At 42.1% G+C, this 16,267-nt stretch overlaps 1 protein-coding gene across 1 annotated transcript in view; it reads left to right on the forward strand.

Annotated features, from left to right (window-relative positions):
- Window positions 1–881: 881 nt before the first annotated feature.
- The window catches only part of SGPL1 (sphingosine-1-phosphate lyase 1), a gene marked incomplete at both ends in the record, with an annotated part of 48,544 nt that continues 33,158 nt past the window's right edge, over window positions 882–16,267 (forward strand). The window contains one exon of the mRNA XM_080693781.1: window positions 882–908. Coding sequence (XP_080549907.1) covers window positions 882–908 — 27 coding nt within the window. The remainder of the gene's footprint in view (window positions 909–16,267) is intronic.

The raw sequence follows: 16,267 nt of genomic DNA on the forward strand, positions 1-16,267 counted from the left end.
CAGCAGGGGGATCAAGCCAGTCGGCTGGAGACCTTGGAAGTAGAGTCCTGGGGCCCCTGCCTGGCCAGCAGGCGGCGCGCACGCGCCGTGGGGCGCGGGGGAGAGGGCGGGCCAGGCTCCGCGTCGACGTGCGCGCTGCCGGCCGGGCGGGGCCGCGCACGCCGAGGCTCGGGGACGCGGAGCGCGCCTCGGGAGCCACTTCCGGGAGGGGCGGGGCCGGCGGCGGTGCGACCTCCAATCTCGGCGGCCGCAGGGGAGCCTCAGCCGGCCAGGCGGCGGGAGGCTCAGTCGCTTGCTGAGCTGGAAGTGCGGGAGGTACCGCGGCGCGGGCCGGGAGAGCGCCGGGCGGAGCGGGCCCGCGGGTTCCTGCCCGAGGCGGTGCAGGTGGAGGGCGGCCGCGGGCTCCGGTGGGAGGCCGGAGCGGGGCGGGGGGCCGGGCCGCCCGGGCTCGCTGGTCCTGCAGGCCGAGCGCCGCCGCGTCCTCCCGAGGGAAGCCGCCGGAGGCTGGACCCCGCGGCCGGGCTGGGCTGGCCCCGGGCGCCAGGCCCTTGGCCGGGGGTGCCTGGACCGGGGCGGGCGGGGTGTGTCCCCTCTATCTACCTGAGTGGACGGCTTTGTGGGAGGTTGGCTCTGGGGTAGTGTCGTCCGCTGTGGGAGGGAAGCAAGTTGCAGCAGGATTCTGACTTTCAGGTTTGGGGTAGAGCGATATTTGGGAGTGAAATCCGAATCGTCCAAGGAGGAACGAACCCTGTCTGGGCTGCTCCGGTGTATCTAGGCGGACCCGTTAGGACAGTTTAAAGCTGTACAAGTAAACAAACCTGTTTCCCTTTTACAGACCCTGAAAAGGGGGGGCGCCGGGAGGACGTCGGAAGAGGAAGAAGATGTCTAGCACGGACCTTCTGATGTTGGTGAGTCTTTCCCAAACATCCTCCTCCTTAGATGGAGTTTTATTTTTAGTCTAAAGGATCCAAATGTGGTCATTTCATCTCTGATACTTGCATTTGGTAGCCGAGCATTTCTGCCTGCCAACTTTTACTTGGAGTTAATGATGAGGATGGATAAATGACTGGGTTAAATATATGAATATAGAATATAGAGAACTTAAAAGTTTTTTACTTTGTAGCGTTGGGGGTGAATCTAGGGCCTTGCCCACGGGAGGCAAGCGAGCTGCCACTGAGCTACATCCTTAACTCTTAAAAATTTCTAAAGAAGCCGGGTGCATGGCGCATGCTTGTAATCCCAGCATCAGGAGGCCGAGACCAGAGGATCACGGTTCGTGGACAGCCTCAGCTACTTAGTGAGACCCTCTGTAACTCAGTGAGACCCTGTTTCAAAATAAAGAATTTAAAAAAAAGGGGGGCAGGGGGTGTAGCTTGGAGGTCAAATGCCCCTGGGAAAAAAATCTAAAGACTTTTTCAAAATTCTTGTATCTTTAATCTCTTTCTTTTCGTGCCACCAGAACAGATTAAAACTTTTATTATTCATTTTGTAAGGGTCTACCATATATTAGTTTAGAGGTTTTTGTTCCCTAAGCTAGAGTTCTGATTCACTGGAAGGCAGATAACATGCTTTTTTGTCTAGAGTTGAATAAAAATCATGATACTCGCAATATTGTAAGTGCTTAACAAAAACTTGTCTGAATTTAAGTGCTTTTGTTGTCTATTTTGGTGGAAGCTGTTTTCTCTCCTTCAGAGGTCTTTATGTGCTTTTTTTCTCACCAAGCAGAAAGAATAGCATTGCCACGTTCATGATGAGTGTGTGTGTGTGTGTGTGTGTGTGTGTGTGTGTGTGTGTGTGTGTGTTCTGGGGATTGAACACAGGGACATTCTACCTCAGCTCCACTCCCAGCCCAATTTTTAATCAGTTCATTCGTGCTCGCTTGCTCCCTCCTCTTTCTCTCTCTTTCTTTGGGTCTGGGGATAGAACCCAGGGCCATTTGACCTCCGAGCTACACCCTCTGCCCTAGTTTTTATTCTTTATTTTGAAACAGGGTCTCACTAAGTTGCAGAGGGCCTCCTCACTAAATAGCTGAGGCTGTCCACCAACCGCGATCCTCCAGTCTCAGCCTCCTGAATGCTGGGATTACAAGCGTGCGCCACCACACCTGGCTTTTATTCTTTATTTTGAAACAGGGTCTCACTAAATTTCGGAGGGCCTCACAAGTTGCTGAGGCTGTCTGCGAACCTGCAACCCTACTGCCGTGCAAGCCTACTGCCGTAGCCTCCCAAGTACTGGGATTACAAGCGTGAGCCACCACACCCATCTCATCATGACATTTTATTCTTGAGACATTTATGATTTCAGTATAAGCTCTTTAGTGTGAAAATTGTGGGGAGCCTATAGCTTTCACATAGCAATGCAGAAAAGTGTCTGGGTTTAGATTTTGCTCAATAAGATTCTCCTGTGAGTCAGATATTTCCTTATGCATTTTCAGTGATTTAAGAACAATTTCATTCTCTTTATTTTACTAATCCAGAGAGTTGGTTGTCACTGAAAAATGTGTGATTTTTCTTATCCCAGTGCTGATTTTCTGTAGTGGCAAAACCTGTAAGGTCTGTAGGAAGAATAAAGAAGAGGGAAACCAAGTTGTGATCCCTTCTGGTTGAGGTGGAGAGCAAGGATGATTTTAGGTTGTGTGTGAGAGACAGGGGGTGAATGCATGGTTTATCCACAGGGCTTAATGAAAAGTTCAAGTGGAATAGATTCTCGCCCCAAATTTCATGGGTTTTCAGTAGATAATAGCCTTATGTAATTTTAGTGTTTTATTACAAAAGCATTATGTTAGAAACATTGCAAACTATAAATAAGCAAAATTAAACAAATTCTCCTCTTTCCTTCCCTCTTTGCAATAATTTCATCATTCAGAGATAACCACAGTTAGCATCTTGGAGGGTTCACGAGAAATGACATGTAACAATTGGCAGTTTCTTTCATAGATTGAGGTAATTTATGCAAGTTTTAAATTCCTATATGTAAGTAGACTATTTCTCCCTATACAGGGTTGTACTTACTTTCCTGCTGCCTATTATTGTACTTTAACAGTGTGAGCAGTGATTTCATTTATTTAAAATATTAACTTTACCGGGCATGGTGGCGCATCCTTGTAATCCCCTTGCTTGGGAGGCTGAGACAGGAGGATCACACAGGTTCGAAGCCAGCCTCAGCTACTTAGTGAGACCCTGTTTCCAAATAAAATATAAAATAGGTCTGGGAGTAGAGCCTGGAGGTAGAAAGCCTCTGGGTTCCACCCCCAGTACCACCAAAAAAAAAAAAAAATATATATATATATATATTTGTTTATTTTCTTTTATATTGAACTAAAGCATTATATTTATGTTTTAAAATTTGTGTCTAGAGCCGGGTGTGGTGGTGCACGCTTGTAATCCCAGCATTCGGGAGGCTGAGATCGGAGGATTGTGGTTTGCGGACAGCCTCAGCTACTTAGTGAGGCCCTCCGGAACTTATGCCCTGTTTGAAAATAAAGAATAAAAAATAGGGCAGGGGATGTAGCTTGCAGGTTGAATGCCTCTGGGTTCCATTCCCAGACCTGAAAAAAAAAAAAATGTGTCTATAGGTATAACATTAGGATCTTTTAAATTTCATTTCAAAATAGTAAAGGGGCATTACAAAGTAAAAAAAAGGGCATTGGGTCTGATAGGGTTAAAAGCCACTTGTGAAGACAGAATACAAGAGAATGCCTGAAGATCATCTGGAGGCCGTACATACCATCTGAACTCAGACCAAGGATCTCAGTGTGTTCCTGTTCTCAGTTTTGGAATCGTTTGGTCAGGGGGTTAGCCTGCCCTTTTCTACTTGCTCACATATGGCAGGTCATGGACTATAATACTTCCCGCCTGTGTCCCAGGGAGAATGGACCATGTGAGTGTGTTCATCTGCTCAGAGTTGTGCTATCTTCAGAGGGAATACAAACCAAGTAATTTGGTGGCCACTTCTCTCAAATTTAGCAGCCATTCTTTTCACACACGTTCTTCTGAGTGCCACTGGGCGCTATTAGTTTGCAAGTTGCCAAATACTTGTAGTTTTTAAGGAAAAGAAACTTAATAAATCTAGGTTACTTAGGTGGCTTTTCTCTTCCCATCCAAAATGAGGAATGAATTACTGGTATTTTAGGTAAATCAAAGTTAGCATGTATGGCCTGTTAGTGTTGAGTGGGCTTTGAGTGGCCATTTGTCTAAGAGTATTTGGCAGTCTCTGAAGGCATTTTTTGGTTGGCATGCCTGAGAACTACTCCTGGTATCTATTGGGTGGGAAATATCCTATGATGTACACAGTCCCCACATCCAAGAATGATCTGATTTAGAATGTCAGTGAAGCCGAGGTTCTTTGACATAGGTAACGGGGTATCTGTGTTGTCTGCTTTTCTTTGAGTCGGGGAGTGAGTCTTAGAGTTTCATGGGCCTATTCCATTGCTACTTGGGGTTATTTTAATTAAGCCCTGCTGCTTTGGAATATATACTAGAGCATATATAACATGATTTTCTGTAGCAGAGCAAAATTCTTAAGAAATGGTTTTCTTTTCAGCTTTTTATCACTCTTGATGAGAGAACAGCAGGCCTCCCTCAGTTTTGGGTTGTTGTACTTGGTTCAAAAATTAAATCTTTCCAGGTCTTTGAGATTTATCTTTTACTCTCAAATCTTTTTCAGGGATGCTTTCTTTCCGAATGTCAAGTGGGATTTAAGCAACAAACTGAAAGATTGACATTGAAAGCTCCTTTCAATTATTTATGTCTGGTTTCTTATTTATTGGGCCGGGTAGATAGGCTATTTAAAATTTATTGACATCTAAGTGGCCATTGTAGATTGAGCACTATATTTGGCAGTGTTTCAGTCTTACAAATGAGGCTGAACTATAATAATTTCTCTAGCCTTTAGTTTAAAGGAAAGGGTGATATAAATAGATAAAATCCAAATCCCAGTATTTGGCTTAGCTTTGCAATCTATTTGTTAAGAATTTTTAGTAACGTTTGCTTTCTTAATTAGGCATTGCCCAATCTAATACTATATATAGTGGCAGAATGGAGACTCAGCCTGGGGTTAAGAATTTTCCATAGGGAACTGATTTGTAGTGAATCAGTCTGTATGTGTAAACATACAGAGCCCAATTACTGAGAGAAATACTGTGCTGTGGAGTGAGGAGAGAGAGGAGTCATTGGGAAAGATGGAGTCTTGAAGGCTAAAAGTTGGTGTTGGATATGCCAGTCCCCTGGGCACATTCCAGCAGTGCATTGAGCCCATCCAGAGACTGTTTACCAGTGCTGGGCAGAGTTAGGAAAACCAGGTTAGGGGGTGGTGAACATCCCAGGGCTGGCCACCTGAGAACCTTTGTCGTTCCTAGGCCTCAGAGGGCAGGGGAGAGGGTAGTTTCTGGAGTCTTTAGAGTTTAGCTGAGGAGGGGACAGGCTGTAGGATCGCAGCCCCTGCCACCAGTGGCCCAGTAGCTACGGAAGCATATGCTTTCTCACCTTCTGATTTTCTACTGGAGCTTCCTATTGTACCAGCCCAGCTCAAACCTGGGAGAGGGAAGCCTGGTGGTTTCTCAGAGAGCATCCTTGTGAGGCACATAGCAGAGTTGGAGTTTGGATAGAGGATCTGGAAAAGGAAAAGAGAATACCTAACGTGCTGAAGTTGAGGTCAAGTTAGGTTTTTTGTTTGTTTGTTTGTGGTACTGAGGATTGAACCCAGGGGTCTTCTACCTCTGAACCACACCCCCAACCCTATTTTTTATTTTGAAACAGGGTCTCACTAAGTCGCAGAGGGCCTCACTAAGTTGCTGAGGTTGGCCTCAAACCTGCAATTCTCCAAGTCTCACCTTTCCAAGTACTGGAATTACAGGTGTGTGCTACCATGTCTGGCTTCAAGTTAGTTTTTAAATATTTGTGTGTGTATGGGGGTGGTACTGGGGATTGAACCCAGGGATATTCTGCTTCTCAGATATACTCCCAGCCCTATTTTATTTTTATTTTGAAACAGGGTCTTGCTAGGTTGATGGGAGTCTCACTACTTGCTGAGGCTGTCCTTGAACCTGTGATCCTCCTGTTTTAGCCTCTCAAGTACTGGGATTACGAGTGTGAGCCACTATACCCGGCTTTCTAGTTAGTTTTTTGGTTTTTTTTTTTTTTTTTGTGGTACTGGGGTTCCTGGAAGCCCTTCTACCTCCGGGCTACACTCCCAGACCTATTTTTACATTTTATATTTGGAAACAGGGTCTCCTAAGACAGCGTGCGCGGCTGACTTCGAACCTGCGTGATCCTCCTGTCTCTGCCTCCCAAGCGCGGGGATTACAAGCGTGCACCACCACGCCCGGCTCTAGTTAGTTTTAAAATGGATAAGTGGGATAGGTATGGTGACTACCACCTATAATCCCAGTACTTGAGAGGCTGAGATAGGAGGATTGTAGGTTCAAGACAAGCATGCAGTAATTTAGCAAGACCCTGCATCAAAATAAAAAATGAAAACGGGTGGGAGTGTAGCTTGCTGGTAGAACCCCCTGGGTTCAATCCTCAGTACCAAAATAAACAAGTAAATAAGATAAACTTAGGGAACTCTGCAGTAGGCAGTTCTTAGGTTCCAAGCTGCTGCTGTCTTGTGGTCCTGCCATCAGTAAGTAGTGTATCCCCTCCTGGTCCAGGGTGGCTGCTTTAGATTCTACTTACTTGGCTCATGTTCCATTTGGCAATCCCCAGCACCAAAAAATAAAAAAATAGAAAAGAAAAGGATGATGTACTTTTTTTGTACTCTGTGTATGTGCACAGTAAGTAAAAGAATAGTAAGTAAAAATGAAGCATATAGTATATTCTCTTTGGAAGCAGCCTTTTCCCTCAATGTTTTGTCTGAAATCCAGCCAAGCTCTTATATAGCAGTACATTGTGTAGTTTTAGAATGTATAAATATATTGCTATCACTCATTCTATAGTTAAAGAACATTTCTGTTTCTAGTGTTTGGGCTAATAAGAATGATACTGTTACATTCTTGCACTTGGCTTTTGTCAAACATAAAACAGAAGTAGACTTGCTGTGTCACAATGTGTAGTGCCAAACAGGTTTCTAAAGTGGCTTTACCAATTTACACTCCTACAGAGTTTTCTTAACATATAACTTTTAGGTTGAGCTTTGGGCAACAAATACTAAATTTTTGTTACTTGCATACTGAACATTGAAGAGAGCACTAAGAATCCTTTCCTGAAATATAGGCACTTTGTAAATGTGAAATGCCTTTTTTTATTTTGTATTTTCCCAAGAGCATAAAACCTCCTGCATCCTTGTTTATCTAGTCTATAAGTATTAATAAACATTTAATGGGAACAAAGCAATCTTGATTCTTATTATTAAAAGGGCCCTGGTGCTGGACGTGGTGGTGCATGCCTGTAATCATAGTACTTGGGAGGCTGAGACAGGAGAATTGCAGAGTTGCAGCCAGCCTCAGCAACTAAGCCAGGCCTTCCACAACTTAGTAAGACTCTGTTTCAAAATAAAAAATGAAATAGGGCTGGAGGTGTAGCTCAGAGGTAAATGTCCCTGTGTTCAATTCCTCAGTATCATACACATACACACACAAAGTAAAAGGGCTTGTTAAGGGCCAAATTTAGAGTTGTATAACACCATTCATAGTAATTTCAAGGCTAAAATCATAATCTTCTGGGCCACTTCAGAACCTAAGTGGCTGTTGTGGAATATTTACACTTTACTCTTAGTATGGGGGAGAGTGTGTTCTCTGGAAGCTTGTCTGGCGCATTTAAATCCACTGTTTTGAACTGCATTTTGGCAGATGGGTCTAGAAATGAATAGATCATTAGTTTATTGAGTTCCAGTCCTAGTGATACCAGTCTTTGAAACATTTGAAGCAAATAGAAAATATGTTTTCAAACTCCAGTAGAAGGGAATCTAGGACAGATGTGAGAGTGCTATGGAAGACTCACTCCTTGTCTGGCTTTTTTTGTGGCCAGGGTGGAAGAAAGCCTAGAATTGTATCACCCAGTCCTTTCTGAAAGCACTTTTTTCGAATGCTTTCCCAAGAGTTATGATCATAATAAGTCAACAGTGGTCTGTTTGGATGACTGAAAGCATACAGGTTTCTGACTTGCAGACATAATGGGTAACTGATTTAATCCTGTTTTGTTGGTAGATAAGAGGATACTTGCAACCTTCTGATTGATTTAGTAGATTATTTAAGGTTAAGAATTGACTCAACATATTTCTTACCAAACTGGGCAGTTCCTTACTAAGATGTATTTTATTACCACCATCTACAAGAAAATATAGGTCACAGGAATCAAACTACTTACGGCCTCTTTAGCTCCTTTGCTTGGACTCTGCAAAGGGTGCTTTTTCTTGCTGCTTACTGAAGAGGAAAGGAAATGTTATCATCAGAAAACTTAGGTTCATCAAATATTTAATAAGTATTTATTATATATACTCAGTTCCTTACCTCATTTAGTATTCACAAGAGCCCTGTGAGTAAATGGTGGTGTGTGTATGTGTGTGTGTGAGAGAGAGAGAGTATGAACTTTTTATTTTTGCCGATGAGCCAGTTCTGTTTATATAGAGAGGTTCATAATGTGTCGAAGGTCACAGAGCTTCTGAGTGAAAGTTAGAGCAAAGGCTTTGCTTACCAGTGGTGACTTTAGGAGCACAGAGCTGCCTTTCTGCACATCAGGAGGCCTCTTAAAGTCCACAGGAGAGTAAGATGTCAGTTAATGAAGGACTCAGAGGTGACCTTTTTAGATGTTCTAGGGTGTTGCTACAGCATGTATTCAGGAATTGCCAAGGGCGAAAAAACAAATAGTGTTTTTACTTTTAAAAACTGAAACAAGCAGTGAGATAACTTAATTTAAAATTAACATTTGGAAGGGTTTCAGATGTTTTGATTATCTGTTGAAAGTGAAGGGAACTTGTGCTTCCAATGGAAAAATTAACATTATGTGGGATACCCTTCCCCAGCCCCATGCCTGTTACCTGACTTTGGGCCTACGTAATTTCTCACAGCTCTCAAGGTTGTAGCAAACTAATTTTCACCTATAAATAAGCAAATTATGCCAGGGCCAGTAAAGGCTCACTAACTTCTCCATTATGCAAGAAACTTGTTTGCCTCCATTACAACCCCTGCCCTATTTTTTTATTCTTTATTTTGAAACAGGGTCTAAGTTGCAGAGGGCCTCACTAAGTAGCTGAGGCTGGCCATGAACCGTGATCCTCCGGTCTCAACCTCCCAAATGCTGGGATTATAAGCCTGCCCAAGGTTTCTTAACTCCATGACAAAGATGAATAATCCTATTCATAAGATAAGTGTACCAAGGGAGTGGGAAAGCTCGGTTTTCTTCCTCAATTGTTGATATGTTCAGAGAAATTAAGACTGCAGAACATGGAATTATTTCAGTAGATTCTTAATTTCCAAGAAATTCTTATTTCTAATCTTCAAAGGATAATGCACTTCAGCTGGGCGTGGTGCCACCTGCCTTTAATCCCAGTACTTGGGAGGCTGAGACAGGAGGATCACAGATTCAGAACTAGCCTTAGCAACTTAGGAAGGTCCTCAACAACTCAGTGAAACCCAGCTTCAAAATAAGAAGTAAAATAGGGCCAGGGCTGTAGCTCAGAGGTAGAATACCGCTGGATTCAATCCCCAGTACCAAGAAAAAGAAAAGAAAAGGATAATGCACTTTTTTTGTACTTTGAAAGATAACCTCTGTGCATGTGCACAGTAAGTTATTTAACTATTTGTTGTAAGAGACTCTGGAAATTCATAGCAGATTTAGTAAGAAATCGTGTGCAGGTTTGCATAGAATTGTTTTCCTTTGTCTTATCTACTTGCTTTAGGTTGAGAGTGTATTTACCTCCCAAACCCATAATTACTATTAGCCTCTATATTTCTTGGTGTGATATGTTTATTAAACTTAGTTTTATGCATTTTACTCTTCTCTCGAGTTTCCTGGTGTATTGTTGCATTCCAGAAGAGAGATGCTCAGAACTGTTGTTTTACATAATCAGTATCTTTCTTTACCTTGTGCCTTGTCTTGATTACAAGTACATAAATACATAACACACACACACACACACACACACACACACGCACGCACATATACATACATACATACATACATACATACATACATATATAATAGCAGTGTTTGGCCCATCACCTTTTATGAACTTCTATTAGAAACTTTGATTTTCCATGAGCTCACTCCTAAAGACTTGGAAATGTTACATTCTATCCTATCTCAATTTTTTCTTTCTTTCTCTCTCTCTCTCTCTCTCTCTCTCTCTCTCTCTCTCTCTCTCTCTCTCTCTCTTTCACTGTATAACTGTCACTACTGGGTGCTTGTAATGGCTGTTTGGTTTTTGTTGTTTGATTCTTACATTTGATTCTCACTTCTTTAATGACCCAAGAGAGTTTTCCTTTGGGCTTGTGATTATTTTGGTGATAAACTCTCATGCTTTTTGAGGCTGTAAAGACAATGGTGTTTTCTGCCTGTTTAATTTGCACTTGAATTTCAGCAGGAAATAATATGAAAGGGAATCAGATTCAGTTTGCTTTGGTTTTTGTGTTTGTAGAGGAGAAATAGAGTAAGAATAAATATACTAACTCTTTGGATTTCTTCTGTATTTAACTTTACTTCCTAATCTGGATCTCAGTCCTTAGGCTATTTGATCCTAAGACTCTAAAGTGTTTGTGAAAAACAGGTTTTTCCTTTCCTCAACAGCCCATTCTTGCTTTTTAAAGCTTAGATTTCTATACTTTTGGAAAAACTATTGGGGGTTGAATCATTAGAGGTGAAGAAAATAAAAGGAAGAGGAAAACAAATCCTTTCTTCCCTATAGATTTTGATTTTCAATAATGTCTGGTCAAAGAATAAATATTAGCCAAGAACAATTAGTTGACCTAGTGGATTGATGTGACTGGGCACTGACCTTAATACTTTCTTAAAAAGCTTGGTAAAAATCGGATGTGGTGGCATGCACTTGTAATTCCAGTACTTGGGAGGCTGAGACAAGAGGATCGCAGGTTTGCAGGCAGCCTCAGCTACTTGGGCCCTCTGCAACTCAGTGAGACCTTGTTTCAAAATAAAGAATAAAAAATAGGGCTGGGGATGTAGCTCAGAGGTAGAATGCCCCTGGGTTCAATCCCCAGTGCCACACACACACACTAATAAATAGCAAGGAAGCAAGCATTCCCCTTCTCTGAGATCTGGGTGGCACTAAATTTGGTGTTTGGGTCTAAGTAATATGTTAAGTTAAATATTGCTAATTAGTTTATGAAAGAAGTGGATGGGAAGAGTTCTTAATTAGGAATGCATGTCAAAATCACTTGGGAGAGTTTTTTCACAGTACACATTTCAGCCGGGCGTGGTAGCGCACACTTGTAATCCCAGCATTTGGGAGGCTGAGACAGGAAGTTCCGAGTTCACGGACAGCCTCAGCTATTACTTATTTAAAATCTTATTTAAAATCCAGATCTAAAGTTCATTTTTAAGTGATTTAAAGCTCCATATTTAAATTCTACTTCCAGCCAGGTGTGATGGTACATGGCTACAATTCCAGTTATTCAGGAGGCTAAGGCAGAAGGATCACAAGTTTGAGGCTAGTCTAGACAATTTAGTGAAACCCTGTTTCAAAATAAAAAGGGTTGGGGTGTAGTGGTTGAGTGCCCGCAAGTTTGATCCATACTTTTTTTTTTTTTTTTTTTTTGGTGGTACTGGGGTTCCTGGAAACCCTTCTACCTCCAGGCTACACTCCCAGACCTATTTTTCTTATACTTTTTTATTTGGAAACAGTCTCTTAAGCCAGCGTGGCTGGGTTCAAACCTGCGTGATCCTCCTGTCTCCGCCTCCCAAGCGTGGGGATTACAAGTGTGCGCCACCACGCCCGGCTTTGATCCATACTTTGATCACAACTAATGCTATTGAATTGATGATAGATCTTATCCACAGGTCCCTAAATAACTTCTCTCCTGATCCAAGCCTTAAAAAAAAAGAGTGTGAGAATGTTTTTGTTCAACAAATATAATTTTCTGTAATTTATATTTTTAGAATTGATCATACATATGTCATACTCCCAATAGACGCTTCCGTGTTAAGCAAATGTATTATTTAAATATACAAACTAGAATAATGAAATCCCAAGATGTGGATAGTAATAGACATTTAAAAATTTTTTTGTAATGAATTACATATTTCATGAATGTTTATTTTTTATTGGTGCATTGTAGTCATACATCTTAATGGAGTACAAGATGGTAGAGGCATACATGCACACATCACCCATTTAGCCCTTCCCCTATTCCCACCCCATTCTCTCCCTCCTCCCTTCTTCTCATGTTTGGCTTAGTGATTGACTTTGATGTTTGTGAATGTACATCATGAACATTAGGGAATTTCCCTCTTCCCTCCCACCCCCCTCAGTTAGGTTGCCTTATTTGCTCATCTGTGGTTTCTCCTTCTCCATCTAGCGTTCCTCCTATGACCCTTTTTCTCCCAAGCTTCCACATATTAGGGAGGACTTTTTTTTTTAATCAAAGAAGATAAATAATCTGGGGAGGTATTGATTAACATGTCCAAGCCGGGCATGGTGGTGCATGCCTGTAATCCCAATACTTGGGAGACTGAGACAGGAGGATGGAAATTTGGAGGACAGCCTCAGCAACATAGTGAGTCTCTCAGCAACCTAGTGAAACCCTGTTGCCAAACACAATAAAAAGGGCGGGGGGGGGGTAAAGCTCGGAGGTAGAATGCCCTTGGGTTCAATCCCCAGTAACGCAGGGAAGACAAAACAAAACATGTCCAGTGACCAACACAAAAGAGAACTAAACATACCCTCTTAGATCATGTATCTGTACTATAAATTTGTAAAATACAAATATACCTTGCTAAGGTGAAGCTAGTCTGTCCTCTCCAATGCCAAAACTCAACCATGTCTTTCAAAGTGTATGCTTCTTGCTTTCTCTTAATAAAATTAATCTGTGTCTCACTTTGAAGACACTCGTGGCCTATGTTGAGAAGTTCACATTCCTTTGGGGACTTCCTTGGGACCCCTGTCCCAGTGATTGTTAGACTGATTAGTTCCTTATATTCCCTCAAGCCATAAAATGTTATGGGTTTTGTTTATGTTTTTGGCACAGCTGAATAACTTGTTTCAACTTCTTATTGGCTGAGAAGGCATAGGAATTATATCATTTTTATTAATCAGCTGATGATAGGTCAACCAGATGCTAACACAGCTGCCCTTTAGAAATAAAATAAAATTGTTACAGCATTACTGTTTTGAATGTGTCCTCGAGTGACTCACTGTCTCTCTACCCAGGCCTCTGTTGTGGCCAGCAATCTGCATTGGGTCAAGAGGGCAGTTTGAGAAGTAGAAGCTGTTATAGGCACCCAAGGAAGATGGCTTGTGTGCACTTTCCTTGTGACCATACAACCTTAGCTTTCACTGTGTAAAAATCAACAGCAGAATTGCTGTTGTAGGAAATAGTAATTATAGTGATATATTTACTCTTTCCTTGTGCCATCGCCATCTCCATCAGATGTTATCTGTAGTCAAGACCTAGCTACACAATTCTAGTTTGTTGTGAAGGGTACTGTATATCCAAGGTGGATTCTGCTCTGAACACAAGCTGTCAAAAGAAAACTTTGAGAGTGCCATTGATTGTCACATGTTAGGTGATCCTCAGCTCAGGGACACTGAGAGTCAAGAATTGAAAGGGCACTGAATACTGAGTCAGGAGGCTTGTGCTCTAGGCTTCACTCCCTCGCAGACCTATCTGCGAGCTCATTCAGATCCCACTTCCCTCGGGGACCTCAGCCCGGGATAAAGTGAGAGTGTTGCGCTTGATCTCTAAGGTTCCCTTCAGCTCCTGGGTTTTTTCTTCCCCAGGGCAGGAGTATTGCATCAGGACCCAACCTGGGGTTTGTGCTGTTTTCAAGGCCCAAAGGAACTGCTTCATCTTTATTTCCAAGGAGATAGGATGCATTACCCCACAGAGCCCAATAATGCCAGGAGCTGTCAGTGTTGTGAGGTGCTTTTTCTTTGGGGACTGAGCCTACATTGTTTTTAGTAACCTAGAAGAATGACGCCAGGAGTTGTAATTTCTGTGATCAATTGGTTGCCTACTCAAAAAGCATGTTAAGACCCATACAACTACAGTATTATTCTATCTTTGGAGTTAGAGAATTTAGAGATATATCTCCTCTTTAAGTGTCCTCTTTGAATTCAAGGATTCTCATTATTTTCTTATGAATCAAAGCAATGAACAATAAAGTATATTCTCACTGAATTTAATTTTATAAATATCAGTGAGGAATGTCATCATACCTTAATTTTAAGGCTTTTAAAAATTAGTTTGCAGTTGGGCATGGTGGCGCACACTTGTAATCCCAGCATTTGGGAGGCTGAGACCAGAGGATCGTGGTTCATGGACAGCCTCAGCTACTTAGTGAGGCCCTTTGCAACTCAGTGAGACCCGGTTTCAAAATAAAGAATAAAAAATAGGGCAGGGGGTGTAGCTCAGAGGTCGAATGCCCCTGGGTTCCATCCCCAGACCCGCAAAAAAAAGAAAAAGAAAAAAGAAATTAGTTTGCATTTACTTCTTTTCTGTCTCCCTCATAGTGTTTATATTATTTTTTATTCAGTGCTATGAGGAGTTGATGATATCTACAGTCTCTATTGATATTGATAACCTCTAATTTTGGGCTGAATTAGGAATTAGCATTACCAGAAGAAAAGCTGATATGTGTGATTATTTGTCTGTCATCCTATTCATGTACACTATTTACCCAGGCAGGTTTTGTTTTGTTGAGAATCCTGGGGATCAAACCCAGAGACTTGCACATGCTAGACAAGGGCATTACCACTGAGCATATCCCATGTGACAATAGCTTTAACGCTCACCAGTTTTTCATAATGATGGAAATCGTGACATACCTTTGATGATGACAGACTCTTCTGGTCTTTCCCAGATTCTGAAAGGTACTGCCACTTCAAAGTTGTTGATGGCAACAGTGGGCTCTGGGGAGTGGCCACTAAGTACTACGGGGGCTGGGCATTCCACAGATTACCCTTGAGGAAACCCAACACTTGCCTAATGTTAATTGCTCTATATCATAGTCTAGTTACTAATGGTATTGCCTTTGTCACTTGGGCTACTATAACAAAGTGCCATTAACTGAGTGACTTGTAAACAACAAATATTTACTGCTCACAGTTTGAGAGGCTGGGAGGTCCAAGATCAAAGCAACAGCAAATTGGGGTCTGAAGAGCCTCAAAGGTGGGCCTCCTAGAAGTGAACTCACACCAGGGATTCATAGACAGTATCGGCTTCCTGTGTCCTCACATGGTGGAAGGGGTGGACTCGCTCTCTGGGGTCTATTTTATAAGGCACTATTCCTGCACAGGATGACTCTGCCTTCCTGATTTAATAATTTCCCGAAACCTTTCATCTCCTAATGCCGAGAGGTTTTTTGAGGGGGTAGGTTTTAATGTAGGGATTTGGAGGAACATAGGCATCCAGTCCATGGCAGGTATACATGTTTTCAAGAAACATGTGTTGCTTCTCTCTTCTCTTGAGCTTCTACACACTTACTACAGCAGTGTACATGGATATCTAGTAGGAACATAAGTCCAACCAGTATCATCTTTTTCTCAAAATATCTTCTACTTTCTTCAGCTTTCCTTTCTCTTCTAGGCTTACCATAGTTAATACCACTTAACCAGTCTCTCACATATAAACCTGAAAATTTGCAATTTTCTCTATTCGTTCCATTCCATACCTTGAATATCTAATAAGTTACCAAGTCCTGTTACTTCACCTCCAGAAATGTCTTTCAAATCATAGGACTCTTTTAATCGCAGTGTCATATTGCTTAAGATAGGACCCAGTCCATTTCTTCTTCAGACTTTCAGCGGTCTCTTAACTAAAGTTTTTATCTCTAATCTTTATCCTCCTTTAACTCATCTCCCACCAAATTACCTTAAAAATCTGCTCTCATGTTGAACAGTCCATGTCTTTTGTTTTGTCTTATGTCTGCTCTGCAGTTTGCCTTCTACTTGATATTAAGTTCTGGAGATTTCTCCATGTAAAAAGATCTGCCTTAGCTGGGTATAGTAGCACATGCCTGTAATATCAGTACTTGGAGACTGAGACAGAAGATCTCATATTTGAGGCAAGCCTCAACAACCTAGTGAGACCCTGTTTCAAAAGCAAACAAAAAATAAACATAAAGGGCAGGGCATGTAGCTTGGAAGTAGAATGCCCTGG

Source organism: Muscardinus avellanarius, assembly GCF_963383645.1.
Source record: "Muscardinus avellanarius genome assembly, chromosome: 4".
Taxonomy (NCBI): domain Eukaryota; kingdom Metazoa; phylum Chordata; class Mammalia; order Rodentia; family Gliridae; genus Muscardinus; species Muscardinus avellanarius.